Source organism: Orycteropus afer, unplaced genomic scaffold (assembly GCF_000298275.1).
Source record: "Orycteropus afer afer isolate SDZICR_OR568_19922 unplaced genomic scaffold, OryAfe1.0 scaffold00156, whole genome shotgun sequence".
Classification (NCBI taxonomy): domain Eukaryota; kingdom Metazoa; phylum Chordata; class Mammalia; order Tubulidentata; family Orycteropodidae; genus Orycteropus; species Orycteropus afer.
In genome coordinates, this window is record NW_006921743.1 from 1,533,510 (window position 1) to 1,557,002 (window position 23,493).

At 35.4% G+C, this 23,493-nt stretch overlaps 1 protein-coding gene across 1 annotated transcript in view; it reads left to right on the forward strand.

The window, feature by feature from the left end:
• KIAA2026 (KIAA2026 ortholog) overlaps window positions 1–23,493 on the forward strand; it is a 164,692-nt gene that overhangs the window by 104,630 nt on the left and 36,569 nt on the right. The window contains exons 4-5 of the mRNA XM_007946324.2: window positions 5,298–5,377; window positions 17,187–17,276. Coding sequence (XP_007944515.1) covers window positions 5,298–5,377; window positions 17,187–17,276 — 170 coding nt within the window. The remainder of the gene's footprint in view (window positions 1–5,297; window positions 5,378–17,186; window positions 17,277–23,493) is intronic.

Sequence of the window (23,493 nt, forward strand, 5' to 3'; positions counted from 1 at the left end):
ACTTACTGAAGTGTCACTCAGTAAGTAAGCGGCATAGAAAGGAATCTAACTCCAAAGTCCATGTTCTTTCTGTTATGCAATTCTACTCTAAAAACAGAAGAAAAACACAGCATCAGGATCAGAAGAAGACTTATTAATGACCTATAAAATACACAGGTGACAACCTTGCTTACTGAAAACTAAGAGGACTTGAAGCCCTTACTGATGAAGGCCAAAGACTACAGCTTTTGGTATGAATTATACCTCACCATGAAGAAAAAAAAAGAAAAATCCTCACAAGTGGACCAATGGACAACATCATGATAAACAGAAAGATTGGAATTGTCAAGGATTTAATTTTATTTGTATCCACAGTCAACACCCATGGAACCAGCAGTCAGGAAATAAAATGACATACTTACTGCATTGGGCAAATCTGCAAAAGACCTCTTTAAAGTGTTAAAAAGCAAAGATGTCATTTTGAGGACTAACATGCATCTGACCCAAGCCATGGTATTTTCAGTCTCCTCATATATGTGGGAAAGCTGAACAATTGAGTAAGGAGGACCGAAGAATTGATGCCTTTGAATTATGGTGTTGGTGAAGAATATTGAGTATACATACCATGGACTATCAGAATGAACAAATCTGTCTTGGAAGACAACCAGAATGCTGCTTAGAAGTGAGGATGGTGAGACTTCATCTCACTTTGGACATGTTATCAAGAAGGACCAGTCCCTGGGGTTCTTAAAAGCTGAGCGGCCACCTAAGATGCAACTATTGGTCTCATCTCCTCTGAATCAAAGAAGAGTGAAGAAAATCAAAGGCATCTGGAAACAGTCCAAGGATATGATGGACCCAAGACCAGAAGAACTAGATGGTGCCTGGCTACCAATGCCAGCCACTCGGAAAGGGATCAAAACTGGAGGTCCTGGATAAGTGGTAGGAAAAAAGGGGAATGAAATTCAAAAAAAAAAATGACCAGAATTGCTAGTCTGATAGTCTAGTGGAACCCCCAAGACTATGGCCCTGTGTTACTCTTCAGGCCTAGAATTGGACTCTCTCCCATGGATTGGCTCTTAGCCCAACAATAGAAAGACCTACATGCAGAACACCTACCCCAGGGCAATGCACCCACCCTCTAGGGAGATGCCCTTTAGAGCAATCTGCCATGGGGCACCGGAGGGGCAGCATTCACATAGAGGAAAAGCTGAAGAGACAGGAGTGCATAGTTAAGAAGGACACAGAGAGGGGGTAGTCAGGGAGATGGGAGGAGAGGACAATTTGTTATGGTCGGGGATGGTAAATCGTGGCGTGAAATCAAATGTACATGAACTGTTGAATGTAAGACAAATTTTGCTTTGTAAATTTGTACCCAAATCATAATAAAATAAAAAAAAAAAAAAAAGAGGGGGGGACCAGTCCCTGGAGAGAAGGACCTCATGCTTGATTAAGTAGAAGGTCAGTGAAAAAGAGGAAGATCCTCAATGAGATGAGATGACGCAGTGGTTGCAACAGTGGGCCCAAACATAACAATGATTGTAAGGGTGGTGCAGGACTGGACAGTGTTTTGTTCTTTTGTACACAGGGTCACTATGAGTTGGAACCAGCTCGATGGCACCTAACAACAATAGTTACCTACCTTAGTTATTTTGAGAATTAAATGAAATATATGTAAATCACCTTACTAAGTGTCGGACGCGTAGTTCTCATTGCCATCAAGTGGAATCCAACTCGTAGTGACCCTATGGGTCAGGGTAGAACTAACCTAGACTGTTTCCAAGGCTGTAATCTTTATGGAAGCCGACTGCCACATCTTTCTCCTGTAAAGTGGCTGGTGGGTTTGAACCACTACCCTTTTAGTTAGCTGAGTGCTTTAACCACCATACCACCAGGGCTCCATTGACACATAGTAGGCTCTCAGTAAATGTTACATTCTTGTTACGATTCTTAGGTCATGTAAGACTTTCTGATAAGTTTTGTAAGTTATTTAAAATGATATTCAGTGTTTCCTTCATTATAAAATTAACTCAAAAAGATCTTCATAGTTGCAGAGTAGTTACTGCTTCCTTTTTCCACCCTAGAGTGGTGGAATTTCTGATGAAGAGTAGGATTCTTGTGTTTAAGATGGCTTTTCAGAACTAAGGAGCTCTGGTGGCTCAGTGTGTAAGGCATTTTGCTGCCAACCACAAGGTCTTTTGCTGGTTCAAACCCACCAGCCACTCTACAGAAGGAAGATGGGGCAGTCTACTTCCATGAAGATTTACGGCCTTGGAAACCCAATGGAGGTCACTAGGAGTCAGAATAGACTCAATGGCAGTGAGTTTGGTTTTTTTGGGGGGAGGGAGATGTGGTTTCAGAACTAAGTTATATAGATACAAAGTGAATAATGTTATTTCTTTCCTCAGTAATTCACAATCTGGTAAAGCAGAAAATACATGAATAGATAATTGCAATTCTGTATTATAAGTGTTAACATTAATTGATATGTTCACAAAGTAGAATGGTAGCACAGAAGATACATGAGCAGGAAAAACCAAGATGACACAATATGTTAATTTAAAAAAGAAAACTTGAAGAGAATTAAAAGATAATAAAGATTTTCTGTTTAGACTCTATCAACTGAGCCTAGCTACTGCAGATAACAGTAACAGCTAACACTTCTTGGTGGTAATGTGTGCCTGGCAGTATTCTAAGCTCTTTACATGTTTTAACTCATTCAAAGAGTTAAAAGATAATACTATCTCTGTTTTCCAGATGAAGAAATGGCACAGAAAAATGAAGCATTTGCTTAAGTATCACAGGCTAGTAGAGCTGGTATTTAAACTTGGTAGTTCAAACACAAGTTTATAAACATTACCCAGTAACCACTACCCAATACTGCCTCTAGTCACTTTTTAAAAGTTAAATATTCTAATGGCTTGGTCAGCTAAAGTACCTTGTACTTCACCACTTCAGCTTTGTAATCCTTTCAGAGTGACTCCTTGGGTTAACTGAGATCAGTACCTACATTGAGTGTCTACCAAACCCTCTACCATCAAATCAGTTCTGACTCAGAGATCCTCATTGGATTTCCAAGGTTTTAAATCCTTACAGAAGTAGATTGCCTTATCCACTATGCCACCAGAGCTCTTCATTGAGTGCCTACAAGACAATAAATCTTGGGAATATCAAGGGTGACCTCAGTTGTACTATTGAATACAAAATCAAATGATTTCTTTAAAAAAAAAAAAAAAAAAAACTAATTAGGAGCTCTGGTAGCATAATGCCTAAGGCATTGGACTGCTAACCAGAAGGCTGGTGGTTCAAACCTACCAGCCACTCCTCAGAAGGAAGATTGGGCAATCTACTTCTGTAGAGATACTGCCTCGGAAACCCATGGAGGGGTGGCTATGAGTCAGATCCAACTGGATGGCAGTGAGTTTGAGAGCAGTGCTGGGAGGCAGAGGTTGAGGAAGGATTTCATTTTCTTCTAATTACTGTTTTTATAGCTAGCTCTTTTTTGAAGCAGACCTGTGAGTACTCTCTGAAAACAGATTCTTACTGTAGACTTAGGTCAGCAGACCATTAAATCTTCTCCTGTGCATTTTAAGAAATGGTAAAGGTAGTATACAGAGACACCCTGGTGTTCAGATTCCTGAGCCCACTTGGTGTCTAGTTGAGAAATCAATTTTTAGTTGTGTAATGTTGTTGTTGTTGTTATGTGCTGTCGAGTCAGACTCAACTCATAGCGACACTTCCTTGGATTTCCGAGGTACTGTCGCTACAGAAGTAGATTGCCCCATATCTCCCAAGGAGTGGGTGGTAGGTTTGAACTGCCAGCCTTCTGGTTAGCTAGTCAAGTGCCTTAGCCACTATGCTACCAGAGCTCCCAGTTGTGTAATAGAGATACCAAAATTGTACTCCTTCTCCCTGAGTATTATTACTTACTTAAAAAAAAAAAAAAAAAAAAAAAAGCACTTAGGTGATTAGTTCTCTGTTGCAGGTACTTTGTAAACACAAAAGTTTGTAACAGTGATGAGACTAGAAATATATGTTTAATTTCAAATCAATTAAAAGCAAATGTCAAATGACAGCAGGGTGCTTTTGGAACAGGACACTGAAACTCTCTTGTACCTCAGCAACTCAGGATTTGCATTGGATCCAGCAGTACACAAGCATTTTATTAGTCAAGTTAGAAATTATCCAATAGCAGTTCTTTTGTGATGTGATTGAAAAGGAATACAGAAGATAATACAGTGATACTGTAAACTGGAATTGGATCTAAAGAGCATTAGGGATTATTTATAGCAAAGTCACTTTATTTACTTAATCATTTTCCTTTTGAAAAAAGTAATAGTAACTGTTAAGCTGATTTTAGCCTAAAATGATTATAACCTAAAATTAACAAAGAAATACTACCTTTGCTTTTTTCTGATACACTGATTTTGAACTCTTTGGAGGACAGAAACTGTAATTTCTTCTTGTCCTCATGATTTGTACAGTGCCTTATACCTATTGTGTTTCTTAAAGAATTATTGGTTATTTGGTTTTGCTAATTACAAATGGGAGAAGGAAGCATGGTTACTTTAACATGCTCCTATTAAAATAGAAGTTATGTGCCTGTATTTAACTTTGTTATCAGGTGAAACACAAAGAGTAGATATACTTTATGTCATGAAGTTGACTTCTTTAACAATGTGAGGTTTATTTTTCTCAGTGATTTCTGATTGTACACGTGACTAGGAACACTTGAAAGGGAGATGTTTATCTTCTTTTAAAACTTTGGATATTGAATTCTGCCAGAGGCAGCCCATTGGATGAGTGCAGGGTTAAAGACATAGAAAAACCATGTTTCTAAGCTACTGAAGGGATTTTCACTTTAGGTTGGCTAGAGACCATAACCTTCAGAGTGTAGTTTTGTGCAAGTTCCTGACTACACAAGTTATTATTAAAGGTAAGCTGTTTTGTTCTGCTCTTTTCCTTGTAGTTTCATTTTAAGTTGTGAATGTAGTTAGTTGTAACTGAGCAGTAGTAATAGGATTTATTTTATTTTATTTGGCCAGATCTTACTGCAATAAATGCTGATATTACGCAACACACTGAGATTGTAATAGTTTGGTTCTTGTATAAAGAAAACAGCATTTGTTAATATGTCGTTACAAGTAGTTATAGTTTAATGTTTGCTTTCAGTGGGGCTTGTTTTGATTCACCATTTTTATTTGACCTACTAGCAGCCATCTGTTATAATTTAACTTTCAAGGCTGTATGTAATTTGGTTTTTGTTAATGAAGTGCTATAAACAGCATTATGAAGCTTTTCTTTTTTAATCTTGAAAGGAGAAAAATCCATATCTAAAAAAGCAATCACAAAGAAGAGGAAAACTGTCACAAAGTCACCTACTGTACCAGAATTTCAGGTAAATGTTTCAACTTTGTCTCAAATTTTTTTTGTTGTTTAATTTCTTGTTTGGCATTTATATCTTTCCTTGAGAGAGTAGCTGAATTTCAAGAAACTAGCACATACTTTTAATAAAACGTTTTCAGCTATGACGTTTATTTCCTGCAAACATAGGCATAATCATGATTAAATCTGCTAATATTTCACAGTTATTTTCCTTTATTTTTATCTCCTGATAGTCAAAAATCTGTCGTTTCTTGTGACCAAAGTTTTGTAGAAGTAATTTAATGGCCATACATATAGAAGCACATGTGTAAATGAAAATCAGTCAAGACCAAAATCATAATTTATATATGGTAATGTTGCCTATGTAACCCATTTTCATTTATTTGGGCACTACAGAAATGATAGGCTTATTAACTAAAAAAAACACTTAACTTTTAGCTTTTTATGAACATCGGACAGAATATTTAGTAAAGGGTAATTGAAGTGGTCTTTAAACATTTCTGGAAATTATATGTACTGCCATATGATTGTAAAGGGTTTTTTCCTCTAATACTAAGCGTAAGTAGAGAATCATACCTTAATTCAGTTTATGCTGTTGTTTTTCTGTTTTATGAAAGATACTCTTTCTTCAGTTATGGCACTTTCTTGAAAAATTTCTTTGCATTAGTATATCTAGTCCATCTCAGATTAAACACTTCACTAAAAGTTTTACAAGCTAATGCTTAAATGCCAAGAGATAAAATGATGTTTAAGTTAATTTATGTGAGTCTCAAGTGAAAAAGAAAATGGAGTAGTAACTATGAAAATACTGGTAATATACAATGTGAGTATAACAGTTACTTATATCCAGAAATATGGGCACATTTACTTTCAGTAAAAATAGTATTTTTAGAAGTGTTTCATAGAAGTTACTAATTGATAAAAACTTAATAATTTAAAGTGACCAGAGAAAGGATGTATTTTTCTCAGTGTTTCAGAATAGAGTATTTTCAATGACATTTTTAGGATGAATTACAAATGCATCTTCCTACAGAATTCTTTTATATAAAGTATCCTTGGTTCCAAATTGTCAACAAAAAATGTGACTTTATTATTTACTTAGAGACCTTTGTACCATTGCTTGTACATATTATTTAGTGCTATAATATTTTATCACCATGCTTTTCACTGGTATCATGCTATCGTTGAGTTCCCACTCATTTTTCCCTCAAATCCTCAAAGCTTTGGTCCTGAGAGTATAGATCTCAGGACAGATCTTGCCTATTGTTGATATTTTCTCCATCCTAATTTCCTGGATGGATGTTTACATGTAATAATTGTCATAGTGTTTTTTAAATTGCAGGTGGTGATCCATTTATGAAGCAGAAAATCAATTTAGAGCATTACATGACTTTTTTTTTTTTTAAGCTAACAAAATTAAGATAGAAAAGAACGTATCAAAGTGTGGCACATATGTAGTAAGGGTAAATACTGTTTTCATGAACGTTTGGTTTCGATTGTGTGTGTGTGTGTGTGTGCATATTTACATAAAATGTATTTTTGACTCTGAGTCATGGGCAAAAATGTTTGAAAAACACTGTCTTAAGTGATGCTTTTATTCAGTTTTTTACCATTTTGCTTACTACTCTCAGAAACATAAGGTCAAGAGTACACATTTTGCCTGATTGAACTTTTAAAAACAGAGTTCCCTTCCTGGTTCTTAAGGTCCTCGGGTGTGAGTGTAAGTAAGTGTGTCTCTGAGTGTCTGGCTAATGTCATCAGAGCAATGGTTCTTATACCTAGTTCACAAGATGAATACCATGTTATTATTCATAAAGAAAATGAACAACCATCTTCCAGAGAATAAGTCATTTGCTTCAGATAAGCACGGTAATACAATAGGAGATAGATGGTATTAGCCACCAGTAATGTTGTTAAATGCAAAACTTAGTTTTGCCTCTTAAAATACTTTTATGTAGACTTTGTTTCTTTAATTGTTTGAAAGCACCTTACATGTAAGAAGACTATTATATAATAAAGTGAATTTATTTATTTCCTGCCTAAAAGCCTTAATACAAGGACATTGAGCACCTTAGATTCTACAAATTATTCATTTTATCTAAGTTGTTTTAAATATCACATTTCTAGTATTATACATGAAAAATCCTTACAGAAATATTTAGCCAGAAGATTTTCTTAATATTATGCATTCTAAACTATCTTATTACAGATGTTATATTCCTTTTGGAAAACTTGACATATTTGCCAACGGACTGCTCTTCTTTAAATTGACAATGAAACATGTTAGATAGAAACTTATTCAGGGATTACATTATGAAGTTTAACTTCTTTTTAAGTCCTTATGAATATAAAAAGGGAATCTTGTTTTCACCTCAGTAACTTTTTAGTTTAATGGTAAGTTTCTTGACTTTTTTAAAGTTAGAGAAAAAATGTTTCTGCCTATTTGCTTCGAGAAGACTCCATGTTTGTTTATATACACACCTAATATTTATGCTTCAGTTTAAGAAAATAATCTCTCCCCTATTAATAATGTACACTGTGGGGATTGCAGTGGTAGATTGCATTTGTGTTTATTGTGTATCACCAAAAGACTAACCATATCTGCCTACTTTTTCCTAAAAATTATCAGTGGTTCTCAAATTTCAGGCAGTTTAAAAGTAATCAGATGCTTTTATTAAAAATGAAGATTCTTGGTCTTTATCCCCTAAAGATTGTGTTTCAGTGGGTGTATATGAACACCAATAGACTTCCCAGTGGTTAAGCATATGAGTTTTGGAAACAGGCAAATAGGGTGCAACAACTGTGAGCTTACTTACTTACTCTACAACCTTAGCTAAGTTACATAACCTCTTTGGGTTTCTAATTCTTCATCTGTACAATGCGAAATAATAGTACCTACCTCATAAAGTTGTTGTGAAGATTAAATGATAACAGCTTTCTGTTTCAGATATTCTTACTGTGTTTCCACCCCCTCCCCCAAATAAGCTCACCAGATGCTTCTGATACAAGTGGTCCTAGGACCTCACTTTGAAATATCTGAATTATGAGTAGGAAAATCACTTAATTTGTTTAAAAGCATCTATCATTGGTCCTTACCACTTTTTCCAGCTGCTTAACATTTTGAAATAAGTCTTAGATTTAGTCTCTTGAAAGTGGCGTATGAGTAAGCCTACAAGAATTTGAAAAGTGAAAAACCAAGTAATATTACTTATATCATCATATTTGATGGGACTAAAAACTTAGGCTTAGCCTTACTCTAGTATTATGGTGAGTTATATATTTGACATATACTCAGGGTGGATTGTCAGATTTTTTTAGTCAACAGTAATTGCAAAAAATTAGGAAATAGTTTTGTTTTGAGAGTTTAGCATATTGGTGATTTAAACAATTAGAACTTATGTTGACTAAATTATTTGGTATTTTTATCTATCAGTCTTGTAATATCATGTAAGAATGTTAGACTGTAGTTAGACCACAAAGTGAATACAAGATTTCTTGATTTAATCAATTTTACCAAAAAGCCTTTTAATTTTTGTTAATATATGAGAGTAATCTAACATTACATGAAATCTCTTTTCATACATAATTATAGCAGAGAGACATAGAAAGTATTTTTAAAACGTAGTGTGTCAGGTCTCACAAAGATGGAGTTTTTTAAAATAGTTTAGGAGCCTTAGCTATCATGGTTCTGCTTTTTATTAGTAACCAAAATCTTTTAGGCAACACATGCTTACTCCTATTCCTGAGTTCCATAGTAATACTGTTTTCAAGTGTAAGCATAAATCCACTGGTCCTTAACATAATTCTTTTAAAAATAAAAGATACTTCTCCATCTAACCAATGGAGAAACTGGGGGATAAAGTACTATTCTTAGTTTAGCAAACTAGAGCCAAAATTAAAATGCAAATTTCCTCTTCACTGTGGCAAGGACTTTTGATCATATGATTACAAGTGTCATTACCTCAGTTTTTTGTTGGACTCTTAACAGGATGGGGTTTTACTTCCTCCTCAAAATTCTTTTCAGTTAAATTCTTTCAGAACTAAATGGTACCTGGCTATCAATGCCAACCACTCAAGAAAGGATCAAATCTGGAGATCCTGGATAGAGTAGCAGGAAAAACATGGAACAAAATCCAAAAACTCAGTAATGACCAGAATTACTGGTCGGATGGAGTCTGATGAGACCCCCAATACTATAGTCCTGGGATACATCTGGGCCTGGAATAAAGCTTACTTCCAGGGGCTGGCCCTCTGCCCAATAGTAAACAAGATGTACATACAGACCACTCAACCCAGAGTGTGGTACCCACATACTCTATGGAAATTAATCCCTTGGAGCAATCGACCACAGGGCACCAAAGGGGCAACATTCGCATGGAGGAAATGCAGGACACACAGGAGTGCATATCTATGAGGGGCATGGAGGGAGAGTTACTGAGCAGGGAGGGGAGGAGATTGGGGTGGGTTTGGGGATGGTAAATGGAGTAAAACTAAATGTACATGTAAAAAAATAAATTCTTTCAGTTTTTAAAATGAAATATTTTTAGAGAAACATGTATTTTTAACTATAAGAGAAACCAAACTCACTGCCATCAAGTCCATTTGGACTCCTAGCAACCCCCATTGGGTTTCCAAGGAAGTAAATGTTTACAGAAGTAGATTTCCTGATCTTCCTTCCATGGAGTAGCTTGTGGGTTTGAACCTTCAGCCTTCTAGGTAGCAATTAGATGGCTTAGGCATTGCAAAAAATACATTTTCAACTTATTTCACTTTTATATCACAAGTGATATCCTTACTTGCGTATTTTTAAAAGTCATTATTGCTGGTTCAGTAATCATAAATGAGAAGGACTTTCTCAATTACTAATTATTTATTTCTCAATTATTAATAAATTTTAGTGTAAATGCAATATGAATTATGGTTTTATACCATGCACTTAGTATTTTGCTTATAGGGAGTTGCAGTAATATGGCGGAATAGCCAGAAAGACTACACAGACCCTTTTCAACAAAGAAAAGGGAAACCAAGTAACACAGGCACAGAAGATAATCCTGGACCCCTGAGCTTTGAAGGGAAGGATATAGAAGTGGACTAAACTCCAATTAGCAGAAGAATTTGCATGAAAACACCAAAAAAGGAGGCATATGGAGCTGCGGTCTGGCAGCAATCCTGATGGCACGGACAGCTTGTATATTGCCGAGTGGTGTTAGAACCTAAGAATTAACCTGAAAAATCAGCCCTGCTAGCCAGGGACTGCATGGAGGACTGCTCTGGTGGCTGGTGAATAAAAGGGGAAGCAGCAAAGAGAAAGGCATGCTGAGCTGTGGACTTTTGCCGGTCTGGAGGGTGTAGCCATTTTGAATGTTTACAAGTGGTTTGACCATTTTGGATATTTAAAGTGACAGCATACTTCACCAGATTTCAGGGACTTAAGAACAGGCTCCAATTACCAGGAACCAGAAGGACGTCCAAGACATCGACAACTGGAAAGGTGCGACATTCCCCTTGTTACTACTCTTATACCCCATACCCTCTTGGTGAATGGAGGTGCAGCCATGCCTTACTCCCACCCACCTTCTAGGCCAGCAGGCATTCCATCCCATTCTGTGTGCTCAGACAGAGCCTGGGTGCCCTACCCTGCTCTGCCCAGATTTTTTTTTTTTCTTCTTCTTTTCTAGTTTCTTTGTTTTTGTCTGTTTTAAAACTACTATAATTATTATTACTTTTGTCCTTTTTGTTGTTATTCTTTATTCTTCCCTTCCCAGGTTCTAGTTTCCATGTTTTTCTCTTTTCCCCCTTCCTGGTTCCAATTTTTTTCTTTCTCTTGGTTAACCTTGTTCCTTGTTTTTCTTACTGTTTTTTTTTTTTTAATTTTTTTTCTTCATTATTCTCCTTCTCTACTTTTTTTCTCTCATTGTCTTCTCCCCAGATACTACAGTGTTTTGTTTTGTTTTTTCCCCTTTTTTATTTTTTTGCTTACTGTTCCTATGTGATTACATGATGTGTCTTTTGTCCATTCGCTTTTACTTTTTTGATGGCTACTCAATTGTTATTTTTGTCTGAGTAGGAGACAGCAGCAGTCCCCATATGACACAATAGCCCTCATACGACCCAACCTTACAAGAGATACTAAAGGGAGTCCTTTGAACAGAGAACCAAAAATAATAACCAACAACTGACTATTAATAACACAAGATGATATAACCCGGAAACCTCCTGCACCTTCATTTACTGAGTGAGAGCCACCACTTAATTCTCCACCAATGGGCCAATGATAAAATAGTCACCAAGAAGAGCCTGACTCACCCTTAGCTGCTCTTTATAAACAGTTAACAGAGATCTAAATACAACAGCATCACGGTGTCTCGGAGACAAGAGACCATCGCAGGTCACGTAAAGAAGCAAGATAAAGTGGTAGAAACAAGGGAGCAGGATACAGACCCAGAACACATCCCTGAGGAAGAAGCAGCATTAGAACTCCCTGGTAAGGAATTCAAAAGAATTATGTTTAGGTATCTTCAAAGGATTGAGAGACAGATCAAGGAAAACACAGACAAACCCTAAAAGAATTTTGGAAGAAAGAACAAAATGACAAAATAAATGAAAAATTAGAAATGATTCTAAATCTACAGATAGAAATGTAGAAGATTAATACTAAGTTGTCAGAAATAGATAACACATTGGAAGGGCAAAGAGTAGAATTGATGCAATGGAAGACAGAATTAATGAGATTGAAGACAATTACCTGAATACTTCTTTGGAAAGGGATCAATCAGAAGAGAGATCAAAACAAAATAAAGAAAGCCTAAGGTTCATGTGAGATACCAGCAAAAGGAATAACTTATATGTCATTGGAATTCCAGCACAATATACATTCGTTTCCAGTGCACATGGAACATTTTTCATGATAGACCATATGTTAGGCCATAAAGCAACCATTAATAAATTTAAAAACATTGAAAAACTTGAGAGCATCTTCTCGGATCATAATGCTATCAAATTAGAAATCAACAATAGGAAGATCAACAGAAAGAGTAAATACATGGAAACTGAACAACATCCTTCTTAAGAAAGTATTTTGCTTATAATTTTTGTTACGGGATCTTTTTATTAGGATGGTAGTAATTGTGATCCACCTTACTTGGACCTATGCATTTTTATTTTCCCTTTGCTTTTTAATTTAATTTACTATATTGTATATATGTATTTCTGCTACCTTATATCCTTTTTGGAACAAGTTGACATGCAAATAAAGTAAACGTTTCTAAAAACCTATAAGTAGGTTTTTAAAAACCTATTTTTATTTTTATTTAAGACCTATTTATGGGTCCTATAAACCTATTATATACAATTATACCAAAGGGTATAATTTCTTGCTTAAAGTAGTGATAAAGTAAGGAATGATTTATTATGTAATTTTTCTGAGATAGGATCATGGCATTTTAAAAAACCTGTACAACCCCCCCCCATATATACATTTCTGCTTCTTGATGATAGCACATTTTAAGATATACCATTTGATAAAAAATGAAAGCTTAGATATAAATTAGATTAAAAAATCAGAGTACATGTTTGGTGTGGTCTTTGGAGTGTTCTGTTAAGAAAGACCTGTTGAAGAATGTGATGTAGTGGGAATAGTACCAAGAGTAGGAGTCATGCTAGGATCTAGGGTTTCCTTTACCAGTGTGCCCTCTTAGTTACTTTATCTCTTTTAGTTTTCAGTAGCTTGTATGTGGATTGGAGCTACATGCTTCTAGCCTAGGTAGGGATTTGGATCACATTGTACATTTGTTGGTTTCTTTCAGCTCTCAGATTTGTGATTTTTGTGGCTGGTCCATGGGTCATGACAAGTAAAAGGTTAACTTGAGGGAGAGTATTAACAGACTTAAATAGGGTCTTCCCAGGGGAGGAAGCCCTGCGGTCAGATTGAAACCCCAGTGAGTGTTGGCAGTGTGACAGGACAGTAATCAGAGCTGCCTTGGAGCTTTCCTTCTTACCCTTAGAGACCTCAGAAATGTTCAAAATAAAGGTAATGAGAAGGAGGTTTTAATAAGATGTTTTGCTTTGCTCAAACAGTGCATCTGTTCTCTTTATTAAGGTGAACTTTATTTACGGGATTGATTCTGTTTTTAAAAGCACCATTTGAAATTAAGAGAGTTATAAGCCCATGTATATACATTACTTTGTAGAATATTGACTCTATGTAAGGCATATATGGGTGTGTGTGTGTGTGTGTGTATATATGTGTATATATATATATATAAATAGAATGACAATAAGTCAAAGTCTTCATATCAGTAATAAAATTAGAATTATGCCCTACACAAAAAAGTTTCAGTAGCTTACCTTGACACTCTATATAAGACTCTCTGTATAAGCTCTGGTGGTGTAGTTCCTAAGGCATTTGATTGCTGTCCAGAAAGCTGGTGGTTCAAACCCACCAGCCACTCCTTGGAAGGAAGAGTGGGCAATCTACTTCTGTAGAAATACCACCTCAGAAACCTAAGGAGGGGTTGCTATGAATTGAATCAACTTGACGGCAGTGAGTGTAGTTTTTTATATATATGTATATATGTGTGTTATATGTATGTATGTATATATGTGTGTGTGTGTGTGTGTGTATGTATGGTTTATGCCATAAGAAGAACATGACATTTTTATGTAGCTATTAAGTCATTTTAATACAGTTTTAAAGTAAAAGTTGCTAAAAATATTTTGATCCACCCATTCAATAAAATTTATATTTAAGAGTCATACCATTTATTTTAAAGAACATTTCTTTTTATCATTGTGCATTTAATTCAATATGCCATCCCCTTTTTTGAAATTAATCTTTTTGGATTTTTATATTCATCAGTTCCATAGTACCAAAATACTTTATTAGCCACACTGATTTATAATTCATAACAATGAATACTAGCCAAAAGTGTGGTTGGCAGACCATGACCAGAAACTTGTTAGAAATGCAAAATCCAAGACCCCACCTCAGACTTACTAAATTTAAAACTACATTTTAACAAGATCCCAAGGTAGGTATTTCTTATGCACATTAAAGTTTGGGAAGCAGTGATTTAGTACAACTTACTAATAACTAGGCAACCTGCTTGAAAATATTATTTTTTTATAACATTTAACCAGTGAGAATTGTCATAGTTTGATTTCAGTGAAACCAGACTCACTGCTGTCAAGTTGATTCCGACTCATAGCAACCCTGTAGGGCAGAATAGAACTACTCCATAGCGTTTTCAAGGCTATAAATCTTTATGGAAGCAGACTGCCTTGTCCTTTTCCTGGTGAGTGGCTCACAACTGTCTTATCTGTTTCTTTAAATGAAGTATTATATGTTCATTTCATGGCTAATTGGAATTGAAAGATCTTAAATTTTCATTGTATGTTACTTGTTTGTTGTTGTTATGTGCCATCGAGTCCAACCTGACTCATAGCGACCCCTCCTTGGGTTTCCGAGGCAGTATCACTACGGAAGTAGATTGCCCACCCTTCCTTCTGAGTAGTGGCTGGTGGGTTTGAACCGCCAGCCTTCTGGTTAGCAGTCAGGTGCCTTAGGCACTATGCTACCAGAGCTCCCACATGTTACTTGTACGATATATGTTTTCCTTGTCCCTATAGGTTTCTACAAACTGCGTATAAAATGTACCTTAGTTTTCTGCATAGTGAGACATCTAAGATGCAAGTGAAAATTCCTCTGAGCTGTGCTGTTTGTCCAACTGAGAAATCTGTGCTAAGTAAATGAGCTAGTACACCAAGTTCAATGAAAGAGAATGCAAGTAACTCATGTAAATTTTGGAGCAAATTTTGGCATGCTTGTTTTATAATAAATCATACTGCAGTAAGTTGTTGTTGTTATGTGCCGTCGAGTTGGACCTGACTCATAGCGACCTCTCCTTGGGTTGCCGAGGCAGTATCACTACGGAAGTAGATTGCCCAACCTTCCTTCCAAGGAGTGGCTGGTGGATTTGAACTGCCAGCCTTCTGGTTAGCAGTCAAGTCCCTTAGGCACTATGCTACCAGATCTCCTACAGGAAGTTGAGTTCTCACCAAATACTTAGAATAATATGCTCTGGGGCTAAAATTGGTCTAAGGCTTTATAGGTATAATAGAAATTCTAAGGCTTTATAGGTATAGTAAAACTCCTGAAACCCAGAACCTGCAGGAACCTGCCACAGAAGGAAAACTCAAGTATTTTCCACTAATAGAGAGCAGTAGAAAAGAGGTAAGACTGCACCCTGTCAAAGTCAGAAAACTTGTGAGACCTAGAACAACCAAGGCAATCCTGTTGAGTTCCAGCTTTCACAGGTTTCACTGCATAATAGAACATTATCCTGGTCCTAGAGGCATTTACATGGTGATCTAGTCATTCTACTTCTTGACCATCAGAATTCCTTTCATAACTCCACATTTGGCAAATGGGAATGTATACTGTCTAATAAATACCATTTGTACTATCCTATTACATTATTATGTTCTGTTTTCTGTTCTAAAATTGCATAATTTGGGATTACTTTTATAAATACTCCTTTTCTCTACCGTATCAGTTCTGTGAGTTTAAAATTGTATAGAGACTTCTAATAAGTAATTGTTAATAGTAATTATTTATAGCTGTGATTTTTTCGTTCTTGTTCTAGTAAGTTGAACCATACTGCCATTTTTGTACTCAAAAAGCTGTTGCATATTAGCAATTTCATATGGTTCAACCTAATAAAGGTCATTTGAGGGATTCTCTGCCCCCATTTCAGTTAGTAGTCACCAGGAATGATCTTTTCGTTAAGTCACTTTTAGTTTTTTGTTAGGTTGGTTTATTTTCTAATAAAAGAAAGGATGCCTTTTAGGAAAACAGTGCCATTACATAGAAATTAATGACTGTAACAGACATGAAGCTGATAAAAATTAATGGTGAATAGTTTTGTAAGTATGATATGCTTTTTAAAATTATCACTCAGTATAAACATTGCAATAAGACTTAACAGTAAGCTTCTCTTCTGTATAAAATATAATTTTATTTCAGAAATCTTGTATTTCTTTTTCACTATATATTTTTTAAATATGGGCTTAAATTATTTTGGAAAAAAGTTAACTATGTTGAACTAATTGGAAAAACTTAGTATAACTTTATAAGAACCAAGATGTAGTTACAATATTTTTGTTATTGCTGACACTTCACTGTTTAAAACTTTAGTAAACTAAGCTAATTTGGTTGTTAATAACTAAGAACTAGTAATTTTAGCCAACTGTTAACATTACTAGGTTAAATAATGCTATTTATGGAGAGGAGATGGTTTTATCAAGTCTGTTAAACTCACATTAAGAATGTGTACTTAATTTCATTTTGTCTTGGAGTATGTTACATACAGATTAATTAAGGCCTTCTTTTTTAGCAATCCCAGCAACAATAATTAAGGTTTGTTGTTCTTCTGGGGTATATTTACTCACCTACTAAGAGACTGCCCTATGAAGCATTTCTTAAAGGTAATTCAGTAGCCTGTGAAACCTAGGGTGAATTTCCAGATCTTTGTCATTCTGGGCTGAAAGCTAATCAGGTTAAGGAAGTACCTGGATAAGAAACTGAGAGGCTGGGATGTGGGATGAAACCACCACTGTGGACATTTCCGTTTCTTTTATAGTAAGCCTGAAGTTCATGCATCATAACAAATACCTACTTAAATATAAAACAGCTTTCCTTTTTGCTATCACAAAGAAAAAATACTATTTGTGAATTCAGTGTGTGTTAAAACAACTTCTGTTTACCACATTTTGGGTGTTTTATATTATGTGTTATCAAGCTGTGTTTTTGTGTTTTATTTTAGCTTATTTGCACTAATCTTGATGAACTCAGGGAATTAATCACAAAAATCGAGAATGAACTCAAAGATCTGGAAAACAATAGAAAAAAATCGGTAGGTGTTGATCCAAAAGTTCTATCTCTTATTGTCAGCATTAAAATTTATTCCTGCTTTTTTCTAAAGCTTTTTAAAAGATTTTATTCTCCTGAATGAACATGAAAATTTGCAATGAAAAGTAGAAATTTTGTCTCTTTTATTTCTCCTGTGTGGTTTAGTTTTCATTTTTAATAAACAAAAATGGAGCCAGGGGCAAATAAATTGATTAATTTTGTTTGCCTGGTTTTATCAGATGTAGTGTTAAATATTTCCCAATATACTGGTTAGTTGTTTTCTGACTGGTAGTTTTGGGTAATGCTTACCTTGCAGATATTCTTAATTAATGATTATATGCTTTTAATGAAAGTTCATTGCTTATTAACTTAAAAACTTAATTAGATGTGACATAATAACTTAAGAGATGTAAGTTGTTTAATCTTGCCCCATGTATTTTTGATATATACTTAGCAATAAGATTTTTTTAAGAACCCTTGTCAGCTGAAAAGTTTTTTTAAAAAAAACTTTTACTATATATTCTGAATTTATAATTAATCTTCCACCTTTATTTTCTAATTTTTTTATTCTTGTGACTAGAATATAAGGGGATATCTATTCTCTCTGCACTTGGTAAAACACTCAATTATGTTATTCAGTCACTAATATCCATTTAACTGTCATTTATATCTTGGTTGTAGCATAGATTTGAAACACAATTACACACCAATAAATAAATGGGGAAGACTTTGAGCACTGAAGAAAATTGATAATCATCATAAAATCCCTTGGTTTTATGCCTGAGGGTGTCATGAAGCCAATTTTAGGTCTTTGTTTAGAGTCTCCTAATTTAGAATCATGTTTAAAATAAGGTTAGTGATTCACCAAGCCTGGGAACAGATTTATAGTAACCATTTTATAAGCTGTTAGGAAATACATTTGGTAGCATTCTGAAGGGAGGACAGTGAAGTACTCTAAAAGCACAGCCTTCTAAGGTATTTAATACTGGGGATAAGAGAGCTTTAAGCCTTTCAGGAAGTGTCTCATGTAATGCCCCTGAGTATTGTTGTGTCACTGTAGGCTAAGAAATGATGTTCATAATGAAGGCCAACATTATCAGGAAAATTTTGTTCAATACATAGTCTGAGAATGCAGAAGACTGTATAGGTAATTTTAGAAATAATTAACATTAAAAACACTCTGAAACTTTTGTTCTCATATACATACTTCAGCTATATGGGAAATATCTTGATGTGAAATACACTAAGTACTATATTACATTTACCTGTGTGATACATACTTCAAACAACATTTATATTAGAATATTTTCTCCTCAGCCAAAAGTTGTCTTAAAATGTATTTTATGTTATATAGTCTCATAAAGGACTGATCCTATTCTTTAATAGGAAAGAATAGTCAGTCTTTTAATTGGGGTGCTATTTATACTTTGTTGCAGAAGCTGTTTTTAGTTCTCATTTCATGACTCTAAATAGAATTCTGTTAAATAAACATAATTAATTGCTTTTTATGCTGCAATTAAACATAATTTATGCATCTTAATTTGTTCCCATATTCTAAATTAGAGTTTTTTGTTTGCTGTTAATGCATAGTTTTAAGCATAATTGATTGAAGTTGTTAGTTGTGGCATGTGTTCTTACAGGAAAAGACTGATGGAAACGTGGGGTTTTCTATACAGCCATCCACTTCACTTCCACTGGTGATGTTAGATTTAAGTGTTGCCTTCCCTTACCCCTTAACTCTGTGAAATTTCTGAATTTCTCATAAAGTGAATTAATTGGTCATTAGAATAAATAGGGAAATGAGAATGGCCCTTGAGTCATGAGAATAGAACAGGAAGATGTAGAAGAGAAGTAGGAGAAGCTGTAAACTACAAATACTTGGCCTATAACCCATGAGGACATGTTGAGCCAGAATATGTTAGATTATATATGAGGTTTAATTGAGTAGCTTTTGTTTCCAAACTTTTACAAACATAGCCACTGACAGGACATACTAATTTTAAAATATGCTTTCTCATCTTCAAAAAACTAGAAATTTTCAGTGCTGTACTTAGTGGGTATAATCTTATTGGGAATACCAGTGGGCTATTTTCCTTTCATTTAAACTGCCTAAAAGGTTATTCTCATGAACAGATTAGCTCAACCAATGAGATAGGCACATAGCATAAAGGACATAGACAGTGTGTATCTCAGGATCGTTCCTTATTTTTAACAAAAGCTAATATTGAATGTCATAGATATTAGTTATAGGAATTTATTAAATATTTGTGTTTCTATTTTATAGTTTTGTTTTTTTTTATATATCATTTGGGAATAAGGTTTTCCGTTTAACTGAATTTTCTAGATAACTAAGACTGAAACTTTTAATATTAAAACCCTTGTTTTAGTTATTTAATGGACAACTTCCCTGCCTCTGTCCTATACTGAATACAATTAATGATTCAAGGATCATCAAGACCCTAAAAATCTATCAGTATCTGTCTAAGTCAGTAGATCTATTTAAACATTCACCAAAAGGCCTCATGCTATTTACTTTAAAGATTTTTTTTTTTTTTTTTTGCTTTGGTTCTGTCTGTTCTTTCATTGTCCAGAAGTTTGTCAGCTGCCATTTCTTATATGTGTCCATACACTTGTCCTACTGGTATGTTGTACATTAAGAAAATAAGTAGCCATACTTACTAGAATTGTACCATACTTTTTAGGACCTCAGGGACTTTATTAATAATGAAAAGTATGACCTCCGTACAGGTATTTTGACTGATTTCCATGCCTTGTGGGCTTCCTTCCCTATGGTCAGATAAATGAAATATTAATACTCATCTTCATAAGAGGATATTACTTACTGTCAAATCTAAAATAGTATTTGGAATCAAAATTACTACTCTTCATAAAAAGGGCACACTTAATAGACCAGTGGAGACTAGAGGAACCCCTGAGATTGTCACCCTGAGATACCCTTTAAACTTGGGACTGAAATTACTGCAGGAGTTCATCTTTCAGTTACATAACAAAATAGCTCATAAAATAAACAATATTACCCATGAGTACTGTACTCTAAAAAATCATCTATATGACACCAAATGGTTTTTAAAGCAAAGATGAGAAGGTAAGATAAGTTAGGGTAGGGAAGCTAAATTAATGGAGATGGAACAACCAGGATAGAAACAATGAGAATGGTAACACTGTGAAAAATGTAACCACTGTCACTGAACAGTATGTGTAGAAATTGTTAAATGTAAATTTTCACCAAAAATACAATAAAATACTGTTTTAAAAATCCAAGAACTGTTATCAATGTTTTTATGTACAGTAATGTCACCAGTAACAAAGAATATATTCCATATAAACTTTTGGTTGTGACAAGTTCATTATTAAAGATAGAACTTACATAGGTGAGCAGTTAACATGAGTTCTTAGTTGCTTCAGGGCTTCTTCCTTCAAGACCTTTCCAGATAATTTTTCCTACCAAAGTGTTAAGGAAGAATTATCTCATTTCCTCACTCAGGTCAACATTCCTTTTAGGAAATATATTTTTTTAATTCTTTGTTAACCTTTTGCTGTTGTTCTTAGGTGTTATCAAGTCATTTTTGACTCACAGCGACCCTGTGTACAACAGAACAAAACACTACACAATCCTACACCATCCTTATAATCATTGCTGTGTTTGTGCCTATTATTGCAGCCACTGTGTCAATCCATCTTGTTGAGGGTCTTCCTGTTTTTCGCTGATCCTCTATTTACCAAACATGATGTCCTTCTCTAGGGACTGGTCCCTCCTAATAATATGTCTAAGGTACATGATGCAAAGTCTCACCATCCCGGCTTCTAAGGAGCATTCTGGCTGTCCTTCCAAGACAGATTTGTTTGTTCTTCTGGCAGTCTGTGCTATATTACATAGTCTTCATTGGCATCATAATTCAAAGACATCAATAATTCTTTGGTCTTCCTTATTCATTGTCCAGCTTTCCCATGCATATGAGGCGATTGAAAAATACCACAGCTTGGGTCAGGCGTACATTAGTTCTCAAGGTGATATCTCCTTTTTTTTTTTTTAAAAAAAAAAAAAAAACACTTTTAAAAAGGTCTTTTGCAGCCAATTTGCCCAGTGCAGTACTTTGTTTGATTTCTTGACTGCTCCTTCCGTGGATGCTGATAGTGGATCCAAGTAAAATGAAATCCTGGACAACTTCAGTCTTTTCTCCATTTATCATGGTTTTGCTAATTGGTCTAGTTGTGAGGATTTTTGTTTTCTTTATGTTGAGTTGTAATCAATATGGAAGGCTATTATCTTTCATCTTCATCAGAAGTACTTCAATTCCTCTTCATTTTGAGCAACCAAGGTTGTGTCATCCGCGTATCACAGATTGTTAATGAGTCTTCTGACCTCCTCTAATCCCACAATAGGAAGACAGAATCACCATCAATAGCCCAAGGCCTATTACTGCAAGACCAGACATGCTGCCTCCCTCCAGCCCTTTCACCAACTGTTCCTCCCAAAGCACCACCACCTCTCTCCTGGGTTCGATAATTCACTGCAGTGGCCACACAGAACTCACAGATTATGGGGTTTATTAGGGAAGCACCAGGTTACAATTCAAGTTCAGGAAAAATGCTCAGTCTCCCTCCCAGCCCACCGTCTCTCAGCCAAGTTTCTCACAGTCTCTCCCCCAGCAGTGCATGTCCCTTGGTGTCTTACTCAGCAATGTGTGTTTCTTGCATCTCTTTCCCAGCAGCACGTGTCTCTGTCAGCAGCGCATGTCTCTTTCAGCAGCACGTCTTCCTCAACCAGCAGTCAGAGAGAGTTCTGCCTCTAGGAGGCCTCCTTTTGAGCCTGGCAGAGTGGTCAAACTAGCCAATCATAGCATCAGAACTCTAAGCACCCAAGAGAGAGTGGGAACCTCTCAGAACATTGTTTTGTGCCACTCCCAACAGAAATACTCCAGGTGGACAACTTCAGCAATCAGGAGCTCCTCAGTTGCTCATAGCAAATCCCACCTTGGAGTTTACAAAGACTTATGGGTAGTAAAGCCACACTAAGTAGTTTACTACACCGCAGTCTTCCTCAATCCTGATGCCACATTCTTCATATAATCCAGCTTCTCAGATTAGTTTCTTAGCATATAGATCAAGTAAGTGTGAAAGTGTTCAACCTCATGCATATCATTCCTAATTTTAAACCACACAGTGTACCCTTGTTTTGTTCAGATGATTGCCTCTTGATCTGTGTATAGGTTCTGTATGAGCACAATTAAGTGTTCTAGAATTCCCATTTTTCACAATGTTACCCATAATTTGTTATCCACATAGTTGAATGCCTTTGTATAATAAATAAACCACAGCAAAACATCTTTCTGGTATTTTCTGCTTTCAGCCAAGATCCATCTAATATCCTTCATTCTGTGTCCTATTCTGAATCTACCTTGAATTTCAGGCAGTTCCATGTTGATGTACTGCTGTAAACATTTTAAAATTATCTTCAGCAAAATTTTATTTGCAGATGATACTAATTTTTTTGTTCAGTAATTTCCATTCTGTTGGATCACCTTTCCTTGAAATGGCTATAAATACGGATCTCTTCTAGTTGGTTGGCCAGGTAGCTGTCTTCCAAATTTCTTGGCATAGAGGAGTGAGCATTTTGAGCATTGCATCCACTTGTTGAAACATCTCCATGGGTATTCCGTCAATTCCTGGACAATTATTTTTCTCCAGTTCTTGCAGTGCAGCTAGGACTTCTTCCTTCAGTACCATCAGTTCTTGGTCATATGCTACCTCCTGAAATGGTTGAATGTTGACCAGTTCTCTTTAGTACAGTGACTCTCTGTGTGTTCTTTCCATCTTTTGATGTTTTTGGCATCATTCAAGTTTTTACCCATAGAATCCTTCAGTATTGAAACTTGAGTCTTGAATTTTTTCCCCAGTTCTTTCAGCTTCAGAAATGCTGAGCAGGTTCTTCTGTTTTGGTTTTTAACTCTAGCTCTTTACACATTTCACTTTAACTTTATTTTGTTTTTTTGAATTGCAGTTCGAAATCATTTGTTCAGCTCTTTTACTTCATCATTTCTTCATTCATTTTACTCTCCATTCAAGAGCGGGTTTCAGAGTCTCTTCTTACATCTACTTTGGTCTTCTCTTCTTTTCTTGTCTTTTTAGTGATCTCTAAAAAGACAAGAAAAGAAGAGAAGACCAATGTATATTTTTTTTTTTTTTTTTTTCCTCCCCCT